Source organism: Megalobrama amblycephala, linkage group LG18 (genome assembly GCF_018812025.1).
Source record: "Megalobrama amblycephala isolate DHTTF-2021 linkage group LG18, ASM1881202v1, whole genome shotgun sequence".
NCBI lineage: Eukaryota > Metazoa > Chordata > Actinopteri > Cypriniformes > Xenocyprididae > Megalobrama > Megalobrama amblycephala.
In genome coordinates this window covers 3854105-3878639 of record NC_063061.1, presented here as the reverse complement: position 1 = coordinate 3878639, position 24535 = coordinate 3854105, and the positions used below count along the sequence as shown (strand labels likewise).

The 24535-nt window shown below is 36.5% G+C and overlaps 2 protein-coding genes across 3 annotated transcripts in view; both read left to right on the top strand.

The window, feature by feature from the left end:
* The window catches only part of lars1b (leucyl-tRNA synthetase 1b), a 40631-nt gene extending 33609 nt beyond the window's left edge, over positions 1–7022 (top strand). The window contains exons 29-32 of the mRNA XM_048165908.1: positions 3035–3139; positions 3723–3818; positions 5740–5872; positions 6360–7022. Coding sequence (XP_048021865.1) covers positions 3035–3139; positions 3723–3818; positions 5740–5872; positions 6360–6562 — 537 coding nt within the window. The 3' untranslated portion in view covers positions 6563–7022. The remainder of the gene's footprint in view (positions 1–3034; positions 3140–3722; positions 3819–5739; positions 5873–6359) is intronic.
* Positions 7023–13333: 6311 nt separating this feature from the next.
* On the top strand, positions 13334–21727 carry plac8l1 (PLAC8 like 1). 2 transcript variants are annotated; one of them, XM_048167655.1, is made up of 5 exons: positions 13334–13609; positions 14007–14049; positions 14207–14390; positions 17199–17335; positions 21143–21727. In XM_048167655.1, exons 3-5 carry the CDS (start codon positions 14213–14215, stop codon positions 21272–21274), a joined length of 447 nt encoding a protein of 148 aa, XP_048023612.1. In that variant the 5' UTR covers positions 13334–13609; positions 14007–14049; positions 14207–14212; the 3' UTR covers positions 21275–21727. The 2 variants fall into 2 exon arrangements, with proteins under 2 accessions (XP_048023612.1, XP_048023613.1); XM_048167656.1 differs by lacking the exon at positions 13334–13609 and having other exon boundaries at positions 13629–14124.
* Positions 21728–24535: the final 2808 nt, after the last annotated feature.

Sequence of the window (24535 nt, the reverse complement as noted above, 5' to 3'; positions counted from 1 at the left end):
TAGAAAGATGGAAGCATCACTATTTTATTTTTACACACAGAAATTGGTAAGTATATTTGTAAAATCTGTTGACTTTATCTTTGTTTCATTTTATGGCAACAGTTAGAGTTCAAAAATGGCAAATGCACTTGTGTTTTTTGCCTCATGTTCGTATGCCTGTAACTCAAGAAGTATTAAAGATATCGGTAACACTTTACAATAAGGTTCATTAGTTAACATGAACTAATAATGAACTGCACTTCTACAGCATGTATTAAAGGTGCCCTAGAATCAAAAATTGAATTTACCTCGGCATAGTTGAATAACAAGAGTTCAGTACATGGAAATGACATACATTGAGTTTCAAACTCCATTGTTTCCTCCTTCTTATATAAATCTAATTTGTTTAAAAGACCTCCGAAGAACAGGCGAATCTCAACATAACACCGACTGTTACGTAACAGTCGGGATCATTAATATGTACGCCCCCAATATTTGCATATGCCAGCCCATGTTCAAGGCATTAGACAAGGGCAGCCAGTATTAACGTCTGGATCTGTGCACAGCTGAATCATCAGACTAGGTAAGCAAGCAAGAACAATAGAGAAAAATGGCAGATGGAGCAATAATAACTGACATGATCCATGATATCATGATATTTTTAGTAATATTTGTAAATTGTCTTTCTAAATGTTTTGTTAGTATGTTGCTAATGTACTGTTAAATGTGGTTAAAGGGGCAGGGAGCGTGAGGAATTAAAGGGGCCGCAGCCTGAATCGGTGCATAGTTAATGATGCCCCAAAATACGCAGTTAAAAAAAATAATTTAAAAAAAATCTATGGGGTATTTTGAGCTGAAACTTCACAGACACATTCAGGGGACACCTTAGACTTATATTACATCTTGTGAAAGAACGTTCTAGGGCACATTTAATCTTTGTTAATTTCAGCATTTACTAATACATTATTAAAATCTTGTTAACATTAGTTAATGCACTGTGAACTAACATGAACAAACAATGACTGTATTACCTGTATTATCATTAGCTAACGTTAACGAAGATTAGTAAATACAATAACAAATGTATTGCTCATGGTTAGTTCGTTAGTTAATACATTAACTAATGTTAACAAATGAACCTTATTGTAAAGTGTTACCAAGATATCTTAATAACCTTTTACATTCTGATTCTTTCAAACTTTCCTTTTGGTATCTCCATTTTTAAAGGCCCTATATAGTTCAGCCCCATAGATATTGGGACCCCAATGTGATATCCAAATTGTTGAATTTTACCCATTTTTAATGCTTTAATGTTACCTACCAAATGTAGGTAACTTTTTAAACAGCTGTTAGTTATCGCGTTTAAAGAAGAATGTCTGAAGAATAACAAATAACACAAACTTGAAATGTATCTTGTTTCCCACTATCAAAACAATTGAATACAACAGACCTCTCAAAAGAATGCCAAAAACAAACATTTTCCAAATTTTACATGTCTTTAATTCAAGAAGTGTTGAAGATATCTTAAAGGTCCCGTTTTTCGTGAATTTTTGAAGCTTTGATTGTGTTTATAGTGTGCAATATAACATGTGTTCATGTTTCGCGTGTAAAAAAACACAGTATTTTTCACATAATTTACTTATCTGTATACCGCTGTTTCCACTGTCATAAAAACGGGCTGATGACTTCCTTGTTCTATGAAGTCCCTCCTTCAGAAATACGTAACGAGTTCTGATTGTGCCAGCGGTTCCTGTGTTGTGATTCGACAGCAGTTTAGCGCATCTTGTCAGGAAAGGTCACGCCTCTTACCATAACGTGGAGATGCACGCGCTCAGTGTTATTGTAAACATGTCTTTAATTTTACCCTTCAATTTGAGCCGGAATCAGACCCGGTATTGGACTGCGGGATGAAAATAACAGCGTTTCGACGAATGGCACAAACACAATCTACAAACGCAACTCTTGTTATTCCTGTGGGCGGAGGTATCAAAAAACTTTTTATGACGTCATTAAAGAAGGAAGTAGAGGGATGTAGTCCAAACTGGCCGTTCGATGTAGGCGACTTCTGTTAAATAAAATATCTCGCTTGGCATTGAACTTTGAGCTTTAAAATTTTACAGATTTTATTTATACTCTAACAACAACATTACACACTAACTAAAGTTTGAAACATGGGATCATGAAGAACGGGACCTTTAATGTCATTTTTTTTTTTTTCGTTCTTTTGAAACTTTTCTTTACGATACCGCACAAACTGTTCTTTAAGTTATGATACTGCGCATTTGAACTCTTGGTAGCTTCAGAAGCTGTTAAAATTAACAAATTCCCTTCTTCCAAATATCCCTTAAACAGGTTATATATCTTATAGATTCTTATAAATACACTTTTGAGAGCAAGTTAATGTGCCTCAACCATTTTCAGTAGATTTTTGGTATTCAGAGAGTTATGTTTTTTTTTTTTTTGATAGAGGGAAACATGATACATTTCTACTTGAAATATTATTTATTCTTCAGTCATTCCTCTTTAAGTGCAGTACGTATCAGGATGTGTGCAAAGTGAAGCACATTTAGTTTTCGATTACTGAAACTGGGTAAAATTTGAACAATTTGAACATGGAGCTGCTTTGAGATCCCCATATCTATGGGACTTGGACTATAATAGGGCCTTGAAAATTAAGATTTCAAAAGGAAAGTTTATTATTTGAATGAGACTTTAGAAGGATATTAAGATATCTTGAATATTTTTAGAGTTACAGGCATGTGAACTTTGGAAAAGAAATATTTATGGCACTCAGACAGGTATGTTCTATGCAACTTGACTTGATAGAAAAACACGAGATACATTTGTTCTTCAGATATTCCTCTTTAAGAGAATATTTTCAATTATGCAAACTATTAAAATACTATTATTATTATTTTTTTTTTTTTGGCTGTTAAATACATGCTAGTTAATATAAAGTTGCTAGTTAATAATAAATTATCCATAATATTATAGAACCAAATGTGTCATAATATGCATTAAAATAGGTCTGGTTTCTGTTTTTCTGTGTTTCCAGGACAGCCTAGAGAAAAACGGGCCCAGGGTTCTTGATCTAGAGCTGGAGTTTGACGAGCGTGCCGTCCTACTGGAGAACATCGTTTATTTGACTAATTCACTTGAGGTAATAGCCACACAATTACTTAAAAAGCAAACTAAATGTCCTGTTTCTACAAAACCCAAAGGATAGGAAATCAAGAAAGACTCTCATTTTCGAATGATTAAAGACGAACATAAAATCGATATTAACTTAATATATGGCTGAATTAAAGTCCTTGGTCTTGTTGTACATCATTGTCTCATCAGTTCACAATACTCAAAAAAAACAAAAAAATGGTCTTTGCCTCTCAAACAACTTTTTATTTCTGCTGATGTAAGCAAGGCCATGTGGGCGGGGCAAATATTATCCAATAATCACAGTCCAGAACATTCCTGCTGAATAAAAACAAGCCCCACCTTATATAACTTCCCTTTGAATATTGTTTTTTACTCTAAAAATGCAATGCAATTTTTTTTTTTTTTTTTCACAATTTTGCCACTTTCTTTTTGTGACAACCAACCAAACCGCAGTGTTGAATGCAGTAAGCACTATTATTAGTTGACTTTAGGTCTGATCTCATTGTTACTTGTTTCAGTCAGTAGTTAAGTGATAACCAATGTCGTTCTTTCTCTCTAACCTCTCTTTCCCTCTCCATCTCCTCCATCAGTTGGATCAGATAGACGTTGTATTCGCCTCTGAAGCAGATGACAAAGTAAAGGAGGACTGTTGCCCAGGGAAACCGTTCTGTGTCTTCAGATCTGAGGTGATGATGAGAGCCCACTGAGGCCCTGTCATAGCTGCTGCACAAAAGCCTCCATCTATTGTTTCTCTCTCTCTCTCTTTTAATGGTTGATCTGGCCTGTGCTACATGCAGCTCGAGACGGGCTAATTTTAGAAGCATGCTGTGCATTGGTAATGCTTCTTAGATTCAGCTCACTATGGTGTAGTGTAGTGTACAGCCAGGCTTTTGGTTGGCATTGAGTTGTTTTCTGAAATGCAATGCTGACACATTTTTATAATTATTTGAATAATTGAAATAAATTAAAATAATATTTCACCACCGATATTTAATATATCACCACCACCAATATTTTCATCATGTTTACATTTGTAAATGTATCCTCCTGGGACCCAGGAATAGACTTCTGTCCTCTGTAGTGGACATTATATTTTAGTACATTTTAATACATGTCACAGTTTTAAGTCTGGATGTCCTGTAAATAGCACATTCAGGGCTTTGCTGAGACACCACATTTTTAGAGGTTTCACCATGACAACAACAACTTCTTGGTCTTTAAATATGACTGGAAATGAAAAATTAGTACTTTTATGGAAATATATTTTGTAATTATCATTTAAATCTGATTAATTTTCAAATTGTTTGTTATAAATCAACATCTCAGAAAAATGTTATGGGGTTTATAATCAAAATATGACTTTCTGCTACGAAGGACAACAGGACTTAAATCATGTTAAATCAATATTCCTATTAATTATTAGATATTATTATGAAAATGTTGCCAATTATTGCTCCCATTATTACACTTCTTTTTTCATTGCATGTTGCTCCAAGAACACATTAATATGCAAATTATATATACAGTGTATAGGTGCATTGTATTAAATGGGAAAACCCATGTATGACTATTTTACCCACATATAGCATAAAGTAAAATGGTATATCAATTAATTATTACATTATATCTTTCATAACATAGTTGAGAATCATCTTTATACAAATTTTGGTTAAAAAAAATCCTGAAGCTTAATAAATAAATAAATAAATAAATAAAAATAGAATTAAAAAAATAAATAAATAAATCCCATAGTTTTTGCCTATACATGCCATTTCATGTCATTTTAATTTTTAAACAACTTAGTCCTGGTGTCCACTACAAAGGACATAGCATAACACATGAATAATGTTTTTTAAAATATTATTTTTTCATTTGTTTCTTATGCTCTAAACAATGTAATGATGTGAAAAAGTACTAAATTCAAAAAACATTTTTTTTATTTTTTCTGGGTCTCAGGAGGATATTATTATTATTATTATTTTTTTTTTGTTAAATATATACATGCATGTGTGTATGTATATATATATATATATATATATATATATATATATATATATATATATATATATATATATATATATATATATATATATATATATATATATATATATATATATATATATATATATATATATATATATATATATATATATATATATACAGTACACATATATTATGTAAACACAAACCTTTATTTTGGATATACACACACATACATGCATACATATATATATATATATATTAGTGTGTGTGTTTGTGTGTAAAATATTATTACAATTTTAAATAATTTGATTAAAAATGTAATTTATTCATGTGATGACAAAGCTGAATTGCTGAATTTTCAGCATCATTACTCCAGTCATCAGTGTCACATGATTCTTCAGAAATTCTAAAATGCTGATTTTGTTTACATTTCTTCTTATTATCAAGTATATCATGTTTTTAAAAGTTTAAAAATATCTAATAATCATAGACAACTGAAAATACATTGGTATGAGTTTTGTGGAATCTTGTATATGAGGCAGAAAGTACCATATAAACATAATCTGTATAATGTAGCATCCATAAATACATCATCATTAGCTGTGACCTCTGTTTCTCCCACAGCCTGGAGTGTTAGTCTCACTGGTGAACCCTCAGCCAGCCAACGGTCTGTTCTCCACCAAGATAGACATCCGACAGGGAGACAGCAAAGACAGCATTATCCGGAGATTATCCCGTGTCAACAGAGCCATCAAGGGTAAAGCTTACTTTCATTTATTTTAGCAAAGGTTTTAATGAAACTATTAAGATATTCAAGGCAATAAGCCACAAGCAACATTTTTAAGTATCCAAATACTGCAAGGCCACATTATGCTACGGTGAACGTGATTTCACTAAGTACAACATGTCCCTGGATCAACATCTTTGTTGATCCTGGAACAACATTTCAATCAACCAGTCAGATTCGAGGGACAAGTTTACAGTTTGTGTCTAAGTAAGTTTTGGCTTACAACCAGGGTTAGGTGCTTCTACATCAGTGTTATTTACCAGTCATTTAGGGATAACTTATGGGTAAGGTTAGGTTTAAGGGTAGGGATAGGACTACATTTTCAGACTGGAATGTTGTTCCAGGATCAACAAAATACATTGGAACATGTCTTACTTGGCAAAATCACGGTGACTGTATGCTACATTGCTGTTAATGTTGCCATTGGTTTTTAATAATGCTGTTGTAAAAATTGCAGATTTATCCAAAGTGAAGCTGATGCGTTTTGAGGACCCTCTGCTCGGACCCCGGAGAATCCCAGTTTTGGGGAAGGAAGAGGAGGGTAAACTGCCCATCTCAAACAGTTCAGTCTTCCACATCAACCTGCAAGAAAACAAAGTTCATATGAGCGATAACGGCCTGAAAATGGACATTGGGGACACTTTAATCTACCTGGTCTAGTGACATCTGAAACTGTTTTTTTCTTTTCTTGTTTGACTATCTGACATGCATCTATAAACAATATTCGTTTTCTAGCTTTTTAAGTAGTAAAAGACCACGAGGAGCTGTACACTCAATTCGTACTTATTCTGACTACTTCCATTGGAAATCAATGCAATTGAAAATGCATTGGAAATTCATGCCATACTTTGAGGACATTTGACATTTGAAGGTGTTATTGTACTTTCATATTCCTGTCTGTTTTCATCTGTAGTTTTTTCATCCGTCCTGTATTTTAAATTGTTTGCATATGTCAGCCGCAGTAGTCCAATATAGGGCGTCTGAAAAGACATATTCAGGCCAAGTTGTGAACTAACTATTTTCACTGTAAAAGAGAGCACAGTTTTCTCGTCCTTATCTCCCCGTCAAATTATATGTATTCAATGAATAAAACTTAATAAATAGATGCAAATAAAATTTACATTTGTTTCCATGAATGTCTGTGAATACAAATGCCACTTCAAGCATCTCTTCAAGTGGTGTGTGCCTGTTAATCACCATTACATTTTAATGGTTTATATAGGGAAAAATAAATACTACCTATATTTGTTTTGTCAATTAGTTTTTCTGTCACTTTTTTTCTAAAATGCACTTTTTGATAAAATTTAAAATGTTTCTTTGTTCCTGCACTTTCTATTCCACCCTTTTATTGTGACATTTCTTCCTCTAAAAATAATGGTTTGATCTTTCTGACAATATTTGTGGCAGTGACATCATCAAAGAATTTTTGATGACATTTACACTTTGATTGGCTTCATCAACCTCAGTACATATGAACCATTACTCTGTGTATCATTACAACTTTGTTATGGAAGAAAAATCACAGCAATCCTTTATTTATGTTTTGGGGTGCAGTCAGGTAATGATAAACGGTACCATTCAAAAGTTTGGGGTTGGTACTTTTTTTTTTTTTTTTTTTTTTTAAATAATAATACTTTAATTCCGCAAGGACACATTAATTCAATCAAAAGTGACTGTAAAGACATCTATAATGTAACAAAATTCTCTTTCATGTAAGTAAAATGTGTTCTTTTGAAATTTCTATCCACAAAGAATATTTTTTTAAAAATGTGCATCACATTTTCCAACTGTTTTTAACATGCTGCATTTCAGTGTTAATATTGACAGCAAATTTTGATTTAGTTTTAGTCATAGTCTTTTGACTAAAATGCCATTTAATTTTAGTCATCTGAATGGTTTTAGTTGACTAAATCTCATAAGATTTTAGTTTTAGTTAACTATAATCTGAGTTTAGTTAAATTGTAATGTATCAATTAAGCATTTCTCTAAAATTTCCAAACTCATTATATACTTCTGGAGAGAACATCTATTAACATGTTAATATGCATATTAGGGTTAGAACATGCAATACAGACACATTTAACTGCTGTGAACATGTCTTTATCTTAAAATTAAATAAAACCACTTCTCGAAGAAACAAGAACAAGGTATTTTTATATATCTTTAAAACAACTTGCAAACAACATTCTTCTCTTTCAAGCAGACATATGTATTTGTATAAATTAAATATAGATGAATCCTTATTAAAGCTATATGTTATTCAGTCAAGAACATTAGGTGATTTTCTCTTTTTCTTTTGTTATTTGATTAACATTAATGACAGACATCGGCAGGTTTATTACTGTCACTTTAAGGCCAAATGCATGGATCCAATACACTGATACACATCCAATATTTTCACTTAAGACATAACAGACTATTTATGTGAATACTCTCTAAAACTGATATTTTGACATAATTTTGTGTATTTGTCCATTCAAGTGCAAAAAGACGTGAGAGAGCTCAATTCAGTACTTGTGCGCTGTCTGAGAGGTGCTTTTCTGTGTGTGCACAGAAAACCGGATTGAATTGAGCTCTCTTTTGCATCGTCATGCTTTTTCATACTTATGTCTGCTCTTCTCTTTTCCCCCAGACATTTACATTTTTGAACATTTTATGAGAAATGCAGCAAATGTATGCCAACTTGTGTCACACTGGGTAGATCAGCATGTTACAATTCAAATGTGCACATCTACCATGCAGTACATCAGTTCTGACTGGGTCTCTTACCAAATTGTTCCTCCCTAACATTTTCGTCTTGTTTATATTTGTTGATGAAAATCTCAATAAATTTTTGTCATAGTTTTTATCATTCAAAACTGGTTTTTATTTAGTTCATTTTTGTCAGTGAAAAAATGTTGACAAAAATTATGCCGAAAATTATTCGTCAACGAAATTGACATTGGTGCATCACATCACATCTGACAGATCGGAATTTGTTGCACGTATAAAAACCCACAAAATCAACAGGGTTTGTTGCAAAATGTTGCGCCATGAGTGTGGCTCATGCAGGTCTCCCCTGCTTCCCTCAGATGAGCACACCGAGTGCAATGCATGCCTGGGCCACTCCTCACTGCAAAAGCATGAGCCTCGCCTCGCCTCGCTGCGCTCGCAAATAGCTTTCTTTAAAGCGAGCAATTCTGCTCCTCATGCCCCCCTGTTTTCTTCCCCTCTAGAGCCGACATGGAATAAAACAATTAAGCCGCAGTTCCGAGCATTTGATCTGCATTGAGTTCATGCTGGCCCAGATCCCACATGCCTCGCTCTCCCCACAGCGAGAGGATACCCCAGTGCTCTTCGCCCATGATGACCAACGCCCCTCATCTGATGCGAGCGGCTTGCTCTCTTTGGTTGGATCTAAGGCAGATTTTGATGACACCAAGTCACTGGCCGCTTCTGATGAGAAAGTTCCTCCAGAAGCTGCTGGGCTTCATGGCAGCAGCCTCCTCAGCAGTTCCTCTAGGCCTACTTCATATGCGGCCACTCCACTACTGGCTAAAATCCCGCTTCCCACCCCGTGCTTTTGGAATGCCTCAATCTCAGGATGACCCACGGTTGTGTCAAGGCCCTGTTCCCCTGGAAAATGCCCCATCTGTACCAGTCAGGTGTAGATCTGGGCTCGGTTTCCAGAAGAAAGGTAGTCGTGACAGACGTCTCCAAATTGGCAAAAATTGCCTAGAAATGATGGGAGTCTTCCTGGACTTCAAAGCCTTCCAGGCAGAGCTGAAGGGGCACCACATCCTGGTCCTCAGTTCGAGCCACTTCTGATGACCGAACTCCGACCCCTTTCACTTAAGACTGCCCAGCATCAGCCTTAGCCTTAGCATCTGCGACCTGCAGGCACTCTCAGTGAATGTGTCTTGTCTTGAGTTTGGACCCAATGACAGTAAAGTCATCCTTAAACCAAGGCAATGCTACGTACCTAAGGTACTTTCCATGCCGATCAGAGCTCAGGTCATTCTAAGGATGAGAAATTGTTACATCTACTCTGCCCGGTCTGGGCCCTCAGAATATATACTGAGTGCTCTAGCCAGTTCTGGCCATCAGAGCAGCTATTTGTATGCTTCGGAGGTTGCTCTAAGGGGCTGCTAGTAGCGAAGCAAAGACTATTCTGCTAGATAGGAGATGCTATAGCACTGGCCTATAGTTCCTTGGGCCTGCAGTGCCCTATTGGTGTGTGGGCCCACTCCACCAGGGGAATCAAATGGTCAAGTGGGGTGTCCATTGGTGACATCTGTGCAGCGTCTGGCTGGTCTACGCTGTCCTGCTTTTCCAGATTTTATAACGTAGATGTGCCTGCTCTTCAAGTACAGATTTTGTCTGTTTAAAACTAGTCCATGGCCCCTGGAGGGTCCTGTTGGATTGGAGTACCATGCCTTACATGCTATACTGGGTGAATTATGGCATATATTTTCCTTGGTTATAAACCTAATAAGGGCCCTGGCCCCTAGTGCCTTCAGGCTGGGCTTGCAGGATGATCCCCGTTCTGTGCTCGTAGCACGCCGCTATTGGATTGACACAATGTGAGTGAACCATATCAAAAGGGACTGTTCCAGTTACTAACGTAACCCCGCGTGTCCCTGAGATAACGGGAATGAGCATTGCGTAGCTGGCTATGCTACTACACTCACTTGACGGTTTCTGCTCCTCAGTCAAGCAGTCAAACTTATATAGGCAGTTGGCCCTGCCCATTTTGGTGGGCTGAAATGCCATTTGTCTGTGCAGGTGCACAGATGTAATCCAATCAGGCTTCAGTATTCAAAGAAACTGAATTTCCCCAAAGCATCAGCAACTGAAACAATGCTTGTTCCCGTTATCTCAGGAAACCGAGGTTAAGTTAGCAACTGAAAGATGCTTTTTCACATCTGTTCTGAGAAATGTGGTTTTAAATCAGATTCAAATCCTATATCTGCACATCTTACCTACATCTAAACACATATATCCGATTTTCCCCTTGGAATTCCAAGCCACAACAAGGCGAGGGCAACCTCTGTCTTCAACCTCTGCCAAGTGAATTCCTACTGAAAGCTACATTATATTGCAACGAGGGGATAACTTTGCTGTTTTTGTACACAGCTTCACTATTAGAAATTTGACAGGGAGTTAAAATTCAGCACAACACTGGTCGTGTCTAAAGTGAATGTAAACAGGCAGGACAGTAAAAAATTTAATATAGTCAAAAGATCAGCCAAAGAAAATGTTTCTTTAGCACCAAATCAGCATATTAAATGTATTTCTGAAGGATCATTTGGCACTGAAGACTAGAGTTATAATGCTGAAAATTCAGCTTTGCATAACAGGAATAAACTACATTTTAAAAAGATATTCAAATAGAAAACATAAACTTTAATAATATTTCACAATAATATTGGTTTTAGTCTATTTTTTATCAAATACAGGTGCTGGTCATATAATTAGAATATCATCAAAAAGATAATTTTTTTATTGTAAATTATTTTTAAAAATGAAACTTTCATATATTCTAGATTCCCTACATGTAAAGTAAAACATTTCAAAAGTTTTTTTTTTTTTTTTCTTTCTCATGAAAGTCCAAAATCCAGTATCTCAAAATATTAGAATATTTCATAAGATCAATCAAAAAATGGATTTTCAAAACAGAAAAGTTCAAGTTCTTTAAAGTATGATCATTTGTGCACTCAATACTTGGTCGGCAGCACATATTACAGCAAATGACTTGCTCTAGCACAAATTACAGCATCAGTGAAGTGTGGCATGGAAGTGATCAGCCTGTGGCACTGCTGAGGCACTATTGAGCCTTCAGATCATCTGTATATTGTTGGATCGACTGTTTCTCATCTTTCTCTTGAAAATATCCCATAGATTCAGGTCAGGCATGTTGGTTGGCCAATAAAGCACAGTAATATCATGGTCAGTAAACCACTTGGATGTGGTTTTTGCACTGTGGGCAGGTGCTAAAGTCCTGCTGGAAAAGGAAATCAGCATCTCCATAAAGCTTGTCAGCAGATGGAAGCATAAAGTGCTCCAAAATCTCCTGGAAGATGGCTGCATTGACTTTGCACTTGATAAAACACAATGGACCAACACCAGCAGATGTCACGGCCCCCCAAATCATTACTGACTTCAGAAACTTCACACTAGACTTCAAGCAGCTTGGATTCTGTGCCTCTCCAGTCTTCCTTCAGACTCTGGGACCATGATTTCAACATGAAATGCAAAATTTACTTTTATCTGAAAAGAGGACTTTCGACCACTGTTCACTGTCCAGTTCTTTTTCTCCTTAGCCCAGGTAAGAAGCTTCTGACGTTGTTTCTGTTTCAGAAGTGGCTTGGTAGTCCTTTTCCTGAAGATGTCCGAGTGTGGTGACTCTTGATGCGCTGACTCCAGCTTCATTCTACTCATTGTGAAGCTCTCCCAAGTGTTTGAATCGGCTTTACTTGACAGTATTCTCAAGCTTGTGGTCATCCCTGTTGCTTGTGCACCTTTGCCTACCCAATTTCTTCCTTCCAGTCAACTTTGCATTTAATATGCTTTGATACATCACTCTGTAAACAGCCACCCCATTCAGTAATGACCTTCTGTCACTTACTCTCTTTGTGGAGGGTGTCAATGATTGTCTCCTGGACCATTGCCAAGTCTTCTGGACCATTGCCAAGACCATTGCCAGCAGTCTTCCCCATTAGTGTGGTTTCAAAGAACAAGAGATACCCGGAATTTATACTGTAGAAATGGTCATTTAATGAAACTCAAATGTAAATATTCTAATATTTTGAGATACTGGATTTTGGACTTTCATTAGCTGTACGCTCTAATCAACAAATTTAAAAAAACAAACTTTTGAAATGTTTTACTTTACATGTAGGGAATCTAGAATATATGAAAGTTTCATTTTTAAAAATATTTTACAATAAAAAAATGAACTTTTTCACGTTATTCTAATTATATGACCAGCACCTGTAAATGCAGCCTTGGTGAACATAGGAGACTTCCTTCAAAAGCATGAATAAGTCTTAAGATTTATTACAAGGTGTAGGCCTACTTGTAATGAATGAATAAGACTATCAGATCGATTCCAAACCTACTGTGATTGGGTTGAAATAATGTAGTACTTAAGGTTATCTGTATAAGGTTAGTAACTAATAACAATTGGTTTCTTCGATAAAACCATATTGGATGATCACTAATCTGAAAGTCCCACACTGTCTTGGTGGTTACGGCCCTTTTGGACTGAAGTGAGAAAATATGAATTTTCTTTAAAGGTCAAATGATAAACAAAAAGTTGCAAAAAAACAATTTTTAGGACCCAAATAGTGCTGTTTTCTCAGAATGTGCCAACGCTATGAGGGATATTACTCTATTTTCCGGCCAAGCAGGCCGTAGCAGATATGAAGACGGCTCATTTTTACAGTTGGATGCAAGTGGAGACGAGATCAGCCACAAAGAAACACATTCAGATAAACGATTACATGGACTTCAACAGGCTTGGGTGGCAAAAATATAAGCAACCCATTCTATATATGACAGCTATATGCAATGTTTCATTAGTAGATGTGACACTGTTTGATGTGCGTTAGCTGCAGTGCAGAAGGAAGTGATGCGAGACATTAACCTCAAGAGGACGTGCTATTCTGCATTGCTGCTCTTGGGGTGAATTTATGTAACATCTATTTCACACAGGCTGGATCACTGGTAAGCTTGCATATTTGGAGGTGTCATTTGCGAGGTTTTGTTTAATATTTTTTTGTGTGTGTAAATTGTAGGCTCCAGTGGGATATTTGTAAGTAGGCCTGCAGTCCCAAAATTCATGATTATGTGTTGTATAATTGTATTTGAGAGGAATATTTGTATCTTTGTCTGCTAATGTGTGTTACATTGCTGTTTGTGACTTGAGAGTTAGTATTTGAATGCGCTTGCGAGGTGTTTTCATTTGTGTGGGGGTCTCCTGTGCGTTGTGTGTGTGTGTGTGTGTGTGTATGAAGGCTTATCATCTCACAGCAGCTTTCTGTCAGGGCTTCTTGGCCAAGCGGCTATCAGAAAGAACACACTACTGTCACCATAGGAAACTCACCCCTGTCTTTTCCCTTAGTCTGTTGTCATCGTGAGGGATTGTTCTGAGCCACATTCACCATGTAAGTAGTATGCACCCTCATTAGTATGCATTTCATTTCATTAATGTCACAACGCTGTCAAAACTTACAGGTCAGGTGAGGACTCCCTTTTTTCTGCCTTTATAGGATTGTGTGTCTATATTTTTTGTCTGAAGCAGCTTTCATGTGTCGCCCTTAGATTCAAATGGACTCTCCAGGTGGAAAAGATGCTGAAACAAACCTAACAGGAAGTGCAACGATGGAACTTCCTGTGCTGACTCAACCTGGCCTTGGGGAGACCACAACGACAGTGACCACTATCACACAAACAGGGGGAGACTGGAGCACAGGACTGTTTGACGTGTGTGGTGACACCAGCACATGTAAGAGGAAGTGCACGAGGGAGCATTGAGTGAGATGAAGTATAAAATAAATATTGTGAGATATACAAAGTCGCACTGTCACATACAGTATGAAGTAATGTTTTGAATATAAATTAAAAATTGGGAGAAATATAAGTTATATATATAAGTAAATGCAAAAAACAAAGTGACAATTGCAAGATATAGTTGCAATTATGTTGCAGTTACAAGAAATAAAGTTGGAACTGCATAACAAACTTACTTTGTAATATACATATAATAAAACTTTGAAGTATAAAGTAACATTTTTAAGATATAAAGTGAAAACTGGGAGACATTTAAGTTTCAAGCAAATACGAGAAAGTCACAGTTGTGAGATAAAGTCGCGACTACAAGAAATAGTCGCAACTGCAAGACTTAAACTCGCTTTGCAACAAAGTTGCACTGTGACATGAAGTAACATTTTGAAATATAAAGGCAACGAGAGAGATCAAATCAGAATTTCATGATATAAAGTCAGAATTGCGAGTTATGAAATCAGAATTGTGTGATATAAAGTCAGAATCGCGAGTTTAAAGTCAGAATTGTTATAAAGTCAGAATTGCATGATATAAAGTCAGAATTGCGAGATAAAGTCAGAATTGCATGATATAAAGTCAGAATTGCGAGATATAAAGTCAGAATTGCGAGGTATAAAGTCAGAGTTGCGTGTAAAGTCAGAGTTGCGTGATATAAAGTCAGAATTACAAGATATAAAGTCAGAATTGCGAGATAAAGTCAGAATTGCATGATATAAAGTCAGAATTGCGAGATATAAAGTCAGAATTGCGAGATATAAAGTCAGAATTGCGAGATAAAGTCAGAATTGCATGATATAAAGTCAGAATTGCGAGATATAAAGTCAGAATTGCGAAGTATAAAGTCAGAGTTGCATGATATAAAGTCAGAATTGCATGATATAAAGTCAGAATTGCGAGATATAAAGTCAGAATTGCGAGGTATAAAGTCAGAGTTGCGTGTAAAGTCAGAATTGCGTGATATAAAGTCAGAATTACGAGATATAAAGTCAGAATTGCGAGACATAAAGTCAGAATTGTGTGATATAAAGTCAGAATTGCGAGATAAAGTCAGAATTGCATGATATAAAGTCAGAATTGCAAGATATAAAGTCAGAATTGCGAGGTATAAAGTAAGAGTTCCATGATATAAAGTCAGAATTGCATGATATAAAGTCAGAATTGCGAGATAAAGTCAGAATTGCATGATATAAAGTCACAATTGCGAGATATAAAGTCAGAATTGCGAGATATAAAGTCAGAATTGCGAGATAAAGTCAGAATTGCGTGATATAAAGTCAGAATTGCGAGATATAAAGTCAGAATTGCAAGATATAAAGTCAGAATTGCGAGATAAAGTCAGAATTGTGTGATATAAAGTCAGAATTGCGAGATATAAAGTCAGAATTGCGAGGTATAAAGTCAGAGTTGCGTGATATAAAGTCAGAATTGCAAATAAAAAAATAAAGAATTTCTTAGAATTGTGAGATTTAAGCTCAAAATTGTGTTATGAGGTCAGAATTGCGAGGTTTTAACTCACAGTTGTTTTATAAAGTCACAGTTCTGACTTTGTAACACTCAACTGTGAGTTTAAATCTTGCAATTGTGTGAAATTAAGTCAGAATTGTGAGTTGCAAACTCGTAATTGCAAGAAAAAAGTCAATTGTGAGTTTATATCTTGCAATTCTGACTTTATAACTCACAATTCTGACTTTATATCACGCAATTCTGACTTTATGCAATTCTGACTTTATAACAAAATTCTGACTTTATAACAATTCTGACTTTAAACTCGCAATTCTGACTTTATATCTCGTAATTCTGACATTATATTTTTATTATAAAAAGTCACAATTACCTTTTTAATTTTTTTATTTAATGGCGGAAACAAGCTTCCACAATTGCAAGATATAAACTTGCAATTACAGTGAAAAGCATGCAGAAACAGGCGTCCATCATTTCTTGATTCCCGACAGAAATGATTTCTCCATTTTTAATTGTATTAAGACTCTTGTAATTAAATCAATACGACTACACCTTGTTTCAGTCTGCTTGATAACAAAGAAAACATCTTTTTCTTTTCCAAAATAATGAAACTGGCCTGGAACTCTAGTGGGACACAATTTGGTCTAATACACTTATAGCCTCAGGAAATCCAACACAGCAGTTTATTTATTGTTAGTCTATCTATGAAGCCTCTGCATCTCTATACAAGCCATTGAGATTGATCTTTACTGACAAATTGTACACAGAAATCCATAGCTGCATATTTTAGCAAACAGTAGCAAACTGTTGTTTGTCACAGTTAAACATAATTAAATTTGTCCAAAAGATGTACGGTATCCTGCTGAAAATACATATCCACAGATTATTTCACAAATCGCAAAAATGACTTAAAAAATCTTAGAGGTCAAACTTTTTTGGTCTTAGTATGTAGTCTACCATGTACACGCTTGAAGTAATTACTGTTGTTTTCCTAATCCAGTGTTTTGTGTACCGTTTCACAATCATTAAAAGTTAATGACGTTCCTTAATGATTATAAATTGGTAATGATTTTCCATTAATTTAAAGTAAACCTGGGCATAAAACAAAATCCTGCTTTTTCCAAGGACATTGATTTCTCTTTCAAAGTCATATTTATCAGAATTGAATCCTTTTTTTTTTTTTTTTTTGCAGTCAGTGTTAGACTAATTGCAGATAAGCACTGATGCTCAGAGTTTCTCGACAGATCCCAGCCCACGTCTCAAAGCATCTCTCCCCTCTTCTGTGCAGTTCTGATGGGTGCGTTTGTGCCGTGTTGTTTGGACCTGAGTCTGGCTCATCAGTATGGAGAATGCGTGTGTCTGCCTATGCTGCCCGGCTCCACGTTCGCCATGAGGGTGGGCATCAGAGAGCGCTTTAAAATCAGGGTAAGGATTCAGCAGTAATGTAAACAATGTGACATGCTGGAAATTGAGTTTTGGAGTTTTCACAGACTAAAAACTTCACAGGCATTAGGAAACAGTGCTAACAAAAACGAAGAAGATCCTGAGATCGATTTGATCTATTAAATATGCAAAATTATTATTTTTTTAAAATGAAACAAACAAAAAAAAATATGCAAGAATATCATTTTGCATGTTCCAATTACTATTATATTTTAATTGACTATTTTGCTATGCAATTCTATATCCAATATCCAGTTCTACCAACATTTTTTTTCGTATGTATAGTTTCATTAATTTTTATTTATTAGTTTTAGCTTATTTAGGTAGTACTTTTAAGTTAAACTAATGAAAATGAGAAATAATTTTTGTATTTTATTTAACATTATTTTGTTTAAAGTAACAGATTTTTTTTTTTTTTTTTAATGGTTTTAGTTTATTTAGTTAACGATAATAACCCTGTTTGGTATCGAGCAATGGTGTTTAAAGGTGCCCTAGATTATGTTTTTAAAAGATGTAATATAAGTCTAAGGTGTCCCCTGAATGTGTCTGTGACGTTTCAGCTCAAAATACCCCATAGATTCTTTTTTAATTAATTTTTTTAACTGCCTATTTTGGGGCATCATTATAAACGCACCGATTTTATGCTGCGGCCCCTTTAAATCCCGTGCTCTCCGCCCACAGAGCTCGCGCTTGCCTTGAACAGTGCCTTAACAAAGTTTACACAGCTAATATAACCCTCAAAATGGATCTTTTCAAAGTGTTCGTCATGCATGCGGCATGCATGCGTCGGATTATGTGAGTATTGTATACTGTTATATTGTTTACTTCTGATTTTGAATGAGTTTGATAGTGCTCCGTGGCTAACGGCTAATGCTACACTGTTGGAGAGATTCATAAAGAATGAAGTTGTGTTTATGAATTATACAGACTGCAAGTGTTTAAAAATGAAAATAGCGACGGCTCTCTTGTCTCCGTGAATACAGTAAGAAACGATGGTAACTTTAACCACATTTAACAGTACATTAGCAACATGCTAACGAAACATTTAGAAAGACAGTTTACAAATATCACTAAAAATATCATGATATCATGGATCATGTCAGTTATTATTGCTCCATCTGCCATTTTTCGCTATTGTTCTTGCTTGCTTACCTAGTCTGATGATTTGGTTGTGCACATCCAGACGTTAATACTGGCTGCCCTTGTCTAATGCCTTTTATAATGTTGGGAACATGGGCTGGCATATGCAAATATTGGGGGCGTACACCCCGACTGTTACGTAACAGTCGGTGTTATGTTGAGATTCGCCTGTTCTTCTGAGGTCTTTTAAACAAATGAGATTTACATAAGAAGGAGGAAACAATGGAGTTTGAGACTCACTGTATGTCATTTCCATGTACTGAACTCTTGTTATTTAACTATGCCAAGATAAATTCAATTTTTCATTCGAGGGCACCTTCAATAGTTAAAACAATGATTACACATTTTTGCAGTGATCTTCAATACCATAACACATTTTGCTTTTTTTTTTTTACTGAATGAAACTAACAAAAAATTACTCATTTATCTATTCCATTTTTTATGCTTAATTACTCATTATCTTTTCATGTTAATAATTATATGAATTAAAAACTTAAGTTTGAAATGATGTAGTAATTTAGGATTAGTAACAATAATTAACAAAAGTCAAGCAGTAACATTTTCAAATTGATTAATTGTTTAAAAAACAAAAACGAAAACAAAAAAACTTTCTGCCACCATTTGAGCCAGCTACACTGAAATCAAGATGGATGTGCCAGAAAGTTCACCTTAAACCCCATAGTATACTTCAGTTTTTATGAGTACGCAAATTTCATCACTAGAATAGTACGCACGCCGCCCGATTTTTGTAACCGCACATGCGCATTGAATTTGTTTTGCACTAATCAGTTGTTCCACAAGGTGGCAACAGTGGCCCGGACCGTTGTTTCATAGTAGAAAACCAAACTAAAGAGATGGAACAACAAAATACCAGAGACTGCAATAACAGACACCCGTATTGACAAGCGCTTGTGTAAGGAGGATATGAGATTGCCGCAACTTTAGTTTAAAAGAAGACATTTTTATCAGTCATAACTTGAACAAAAATAGCGCAGACACTAGACAAAGATGAAACTTTCTAGAGCGATGTGTTGACTGCCTGTGTTCGCACCATAGACTGTAAAAAAAAAAAAAAGGACAGTGTGTCCTTCCACTGTAAAAAATAAATAAAATGAAGCCAAAATATCCCAGTAATAATCATTGCCGATTTCGTCATTCGGAGCCAGAGTCTACGCAGTAGTGATCCTGAGGTGGAGCCGCGGTATCAAGGTCCCACCCACACTCCCGCTCCCGCAGACTCAGTCACAAGCACAGCTGTCAATCATGACATTACACCCCATTTTTATAGCATCAAATAACTAACTAAAACCAAACTTCCTGGGAAAACGAACACTTGAACAGAAACCACTTTTTGAAAAAAAAAATATTGGAAATGTAATTGGATTTTTAAGTTTGGCTCACGTCCCATTCGATTACAAGGAGAGGGCAGGGTTTATGACCTAAACTGCAGCTGGCCACTAGGGGGCTTTGATTTTTCAGTAATTGTGCGGCACACTTGGTTCGCACATGGTATCAAATGGAGTAGGCTACGTATTCGACTGTATGCTTATGCTAGCGTACACGTAAAAAAAAAAAAAAAAAAAAAAACAACAACATATACAATAGCTTTACTTTATACATTCGTATACGTTGGGTCTTTAATGTGAGAACCATATTCCTTGACTTGGAGGGGAATGTTAAATCAACATCAGGGAAACAAATCCTTACTTATTATTTATTTGTAATTGAATATTATAACATTATATACCATTATAATTATTTAATAAACCATTCTAACATTATTTCAAGTCGGCATGAAACAGAAGCTGCAATAGTATATATCATGACGTAATTCTGAGTGAAACAACTTCTTGAACAAGAACAAATGAAGGGCGGGACTTGATTTTGTCCATGGGGAATTGATTGGATGGTTCGCTATTGGCGGATCTCATATGACTGACATGTTGCCGCGCCCCATTTTTATAGCATCATATAACTAACTAAAACCCAAACTTATTGGGAAAACGAACACTTGAACATACGTCTGCATGATGAGAACTACCTAAAATGACAGAAACCATCTTTGGAAAAAATTATTTGAAATGTAATTGGATTTTTAAGTTTGACCTATACTGTAGCCGGCCATCAGGGGGCGAACAAAATGCTTCGGCTTCACTTTTCAGGACTTGTGCGGAACACTTGGTTCGTACACGCTATCAAATGGAGTAGGCTTTGAAAGGCTATGCATTCGACTGTATGCTTACACTAATGTACACGTAAAAACATATACGTTAGCTTTACGTCATTATACGTTACTATACCTTGGGCCTTTAATGTGAGAACCAACATCTCTACTCAGATATCACGGTAAACTTGAGTTTCCGCTGAACAATGGATTACGGTGACCTAAAAAACCTATTAACAATGTTTCCTCTAGGTGTACAGATTTATCTTGTCATATCCTTCTTGTGCTAAGAAGTAAAACACATCCAGTATTTGACAGTTAGATGAAGATTCCTTAAATGAAATTCCATAACTAGATTCCTTGACTTGGAGGGGGGTGTTAAATCAATATCAGGGAAATGTATCCTTACTTAGAAATCTACAAACCCTAATTTGTCTGGCTATATTAAATTAAGAATGCATTACAGTGTGCTGTTGTGTCTCTAGGGCAGCGTGTGTGAGGACTGGACTACGGTATATTGCTGCTACCCTCTGGCCCTCTGTCAAATGATCAGAGAGATGAAGAAGAGACTGAAGACACAGATCTACACAGTTTCTACTGTGCTGGAGAGCTCCTGAGACACTGTGTGTGTGCGTGGGTACACGGCTCCAATTTTCTTCTCATCCGTGTTTTTGGCGATGCTAAAAGACTGAGGGGCCGTCTCAGCTGTCAGGATGTTTATTACCCGGGGTCCTGAACTTCACGCAGGGTTAGACATATCAGTACTCTCTGCTTGAAGATTGATGCCGCTGACATTTCAAACTGACGGAGAGATGGAGTGACAGATGGGTGGAGAGACGGATGAGTGGAGAAGAGGGTCCTGATGACTTCTGGGGCTGTGTATGCTTTGATTTCAGATTGCTCTCTCACGGTACATATAGTGCATATGCGGGTTTTGCTATATGAATTCAGTTTGGATTGGCACTTTTTTAAATTGTGTTTCAAAGTCAGAGTTAAAACTGTTTTGACATTTCTTCTCTTGTTTTATCCAAAATAAAAATCTGTTAAAAAAATTCTTAAACAAGAATAAATCTAGGATGGGACTTGATTTTATTCATGGGGAATTGATTGGATGGTTTACTATTGGTGGATTTCATGACAGGTTGCCCCACCCATTTTGATTAAAGATTAAGGGCATATGAATTTAAAAAAGTAATGATGTACACAAATAAATACTGGTAACACTTTACAATAAGGACTCATTTGTGAACATGAGTTAAAGGTGCAGTGTGTAAATTTCAGCGGCATCTAGTGGTGAGGTTGCGAATTGCAATATAGAGAAGCTACGGTCAAGTCAAGTCACCTTTATTTATATAGCGCTTTTTAAATGTAGATTGTGTAAAAGCAGCTTTACATTGATGACTAGTACATTATTTTGACTGCACAGCAGTTCTTAAAGAATAGTGTCAATGCAGGCAGATCAAAGCACTGTTGACTATCAAATGTCAAGTCAAATGTCAAGTGTCCCCAACTAAGCAAGCCAAAGGCGACAGCGGCAAGGAACCAACACAGTGGCTAACGGTGGCCAACACAGGACAGCAGAGAGTAGCCATTCAATCATACGCGCTCTGTAGAGCAGTTTGTCCATTAAGGGCTACTGTAGAAACATGCCGGCGCAAAACGGTGACTAAGGGTACGTTAACACGACATCGATATGCTTAAAACAGAGAAGTTTTTCCTTTGAGTTTTCCACGTAAAGGCGACTCCATTGTCAAAACTATCTCCATTCATACAAATCCGTAAAAATGACTACATATGCTGTATTCTGCTGGCAGGCCATTAGAGGGCGATGAAACACTGTCTACTGAACTTGTAATGCGCATGTGCATGACGTCATCATTTTCACAGATGCGCGTTTTTGTTTACATTTTCAAAAACTTGCACTTTGAAACCCGTTTTCAAAAGTTTGCGTTTTCAGGCCACCAAAACGCCATTGTCGTGTAAATGAACAGGCAAAACACATAAAAAGTTTTCCATGTTTAGTTGAAAACGGTGTTGTGTAAACGCCCCTTAACATGTAAGGGGACCCACGGTGTATGTAGATAGATATGGCTCATTCTAAAGTAATAAAAATGTAAGGTCTTTATACACCACTGAAAACATAGTTATATATTATATTACATATCTGTCAATAGGTCCTCCTAAAATGTACACATTGCACCTTTAATGTATTAACTAACATCAACAATGAGCAATACATTTGTGACAGTATTTATTCATCTTTTTTAACTTTAGTTAATAAAAATACAACTGTTGTTTGTTTATTCATGTAAATAATGATTACGACAGTACTGTCACAATAGCCAATACGAAACAAGTCTACAAGGAGATGGAAGCGACGGACATTTTGAAATGGCAACCGTGAAACCTGCAGCACGGATCCGTTGGACTTCAGAGATAGAGGAGCGACTTGTTGATATGTGGCAACAACATGACTGCCTATACAAAGTATCTTCAAAACTGTACCACAACCGCACAGATAAAGAGAAGAGCTGGGGAGAAATCACATCGATTTTAAATGTACCAGGTGAGTACAGTTGCTAGTGCGCTCGGCTAGCAAATGTAAACATTAACTCTGGGAACGTAAGTGACCATCTGACACATACACTATATTGCCAAAAGTTTTTCAGACGCCTACCTTTATGTGCACATGAACTTTAATGACATCCCATTCTTAATCTGTAGGGTTTATTATAAAGTTGGCTCACCCTTTGCAGCTATAACAGCTTCAACTCTTCTGGGAAGGCTTTCCACAAGATTTAGGAGTGTGTTTATGGGAATTTTTGACCATTCTTCTAGAAGCGCATTTGTGAGGTCAGGCAGTGATGTTGGAGAGAAGGCCTGGCTCACAGTCTCCTCTCTAATTCATCCCAAAGGTTTTCTATCGGGTTGAGGTCAGGACTCTGTGCAGGCCAATCAAGTTGCTCCACACCAAACTCACTCATCGCAGTCATGTTCGAACAGGAAGGGGCCATCCCCAAACTCAAAGTTGGGAGCATGAAATTGTCCAAAATGTCTTGGTATGCTGAAGCATTAAGAGTTCCTTTCACTGGAACTAAGGGTTCAAGCCCAACCCCTGAAAAACAACCCCACACCATAATCCCCCTCCACCAAACTTTACACTTGACACAATGCAGTCAGGCAAGTACCGTTCTCCTGGCAACCACCAAACCCAGACTCGTCCATCAGATTTCCAGACAGAGAAGTGTGATTGGTCACTCCAGAGAACACGTATCCACTGCTCTAGAGTCCAGTGGCGGCGTGCTTTACACCACTGCATCCGACGCTTTGCATTGTACTTGGTGATGTAAGGCTTGGATGCAGCTGCTCGGCCATGGAAACCCATTCCATGAAGCTCTCTACGCACTGTTCTTGAGCTAATCTGAAGGTCACACAAAGTTTGGAGGTCTGTAGCTATTGACTCTGCAGAAAGTTGGTGACTTTTGCGCACTGTGCGCCTCAGCATGCGCTGACCCCGGTCTGTGATTTTATGTGGCCTATCACTTTGTGGCTGAGTTGCTGTTGTTCCCAATTGCTTCCACTTTGTTATGATACCACTAACAGTTGACCGTGGAATATTTAGTAGTGAGGAAATGTCACGAATGGACTTATTGTACAGGTGGCAACCTATCACAGTACCACGCTTGAATTCACTGAGCTCCTGAGAGTCACCCATTCTTTCACAAATGTTTGTAGTAGCAGTCTGCATGCCTAGGTGCTTGATTTTATACATCTGTGGCCATGGAAGTGATTGGGACACCTGAATTCAATGATTTGGAGGGGGGTGTCCCAATACTTTTGGCAATATATATGTACATGACATGTCTGTTAAAAGATTT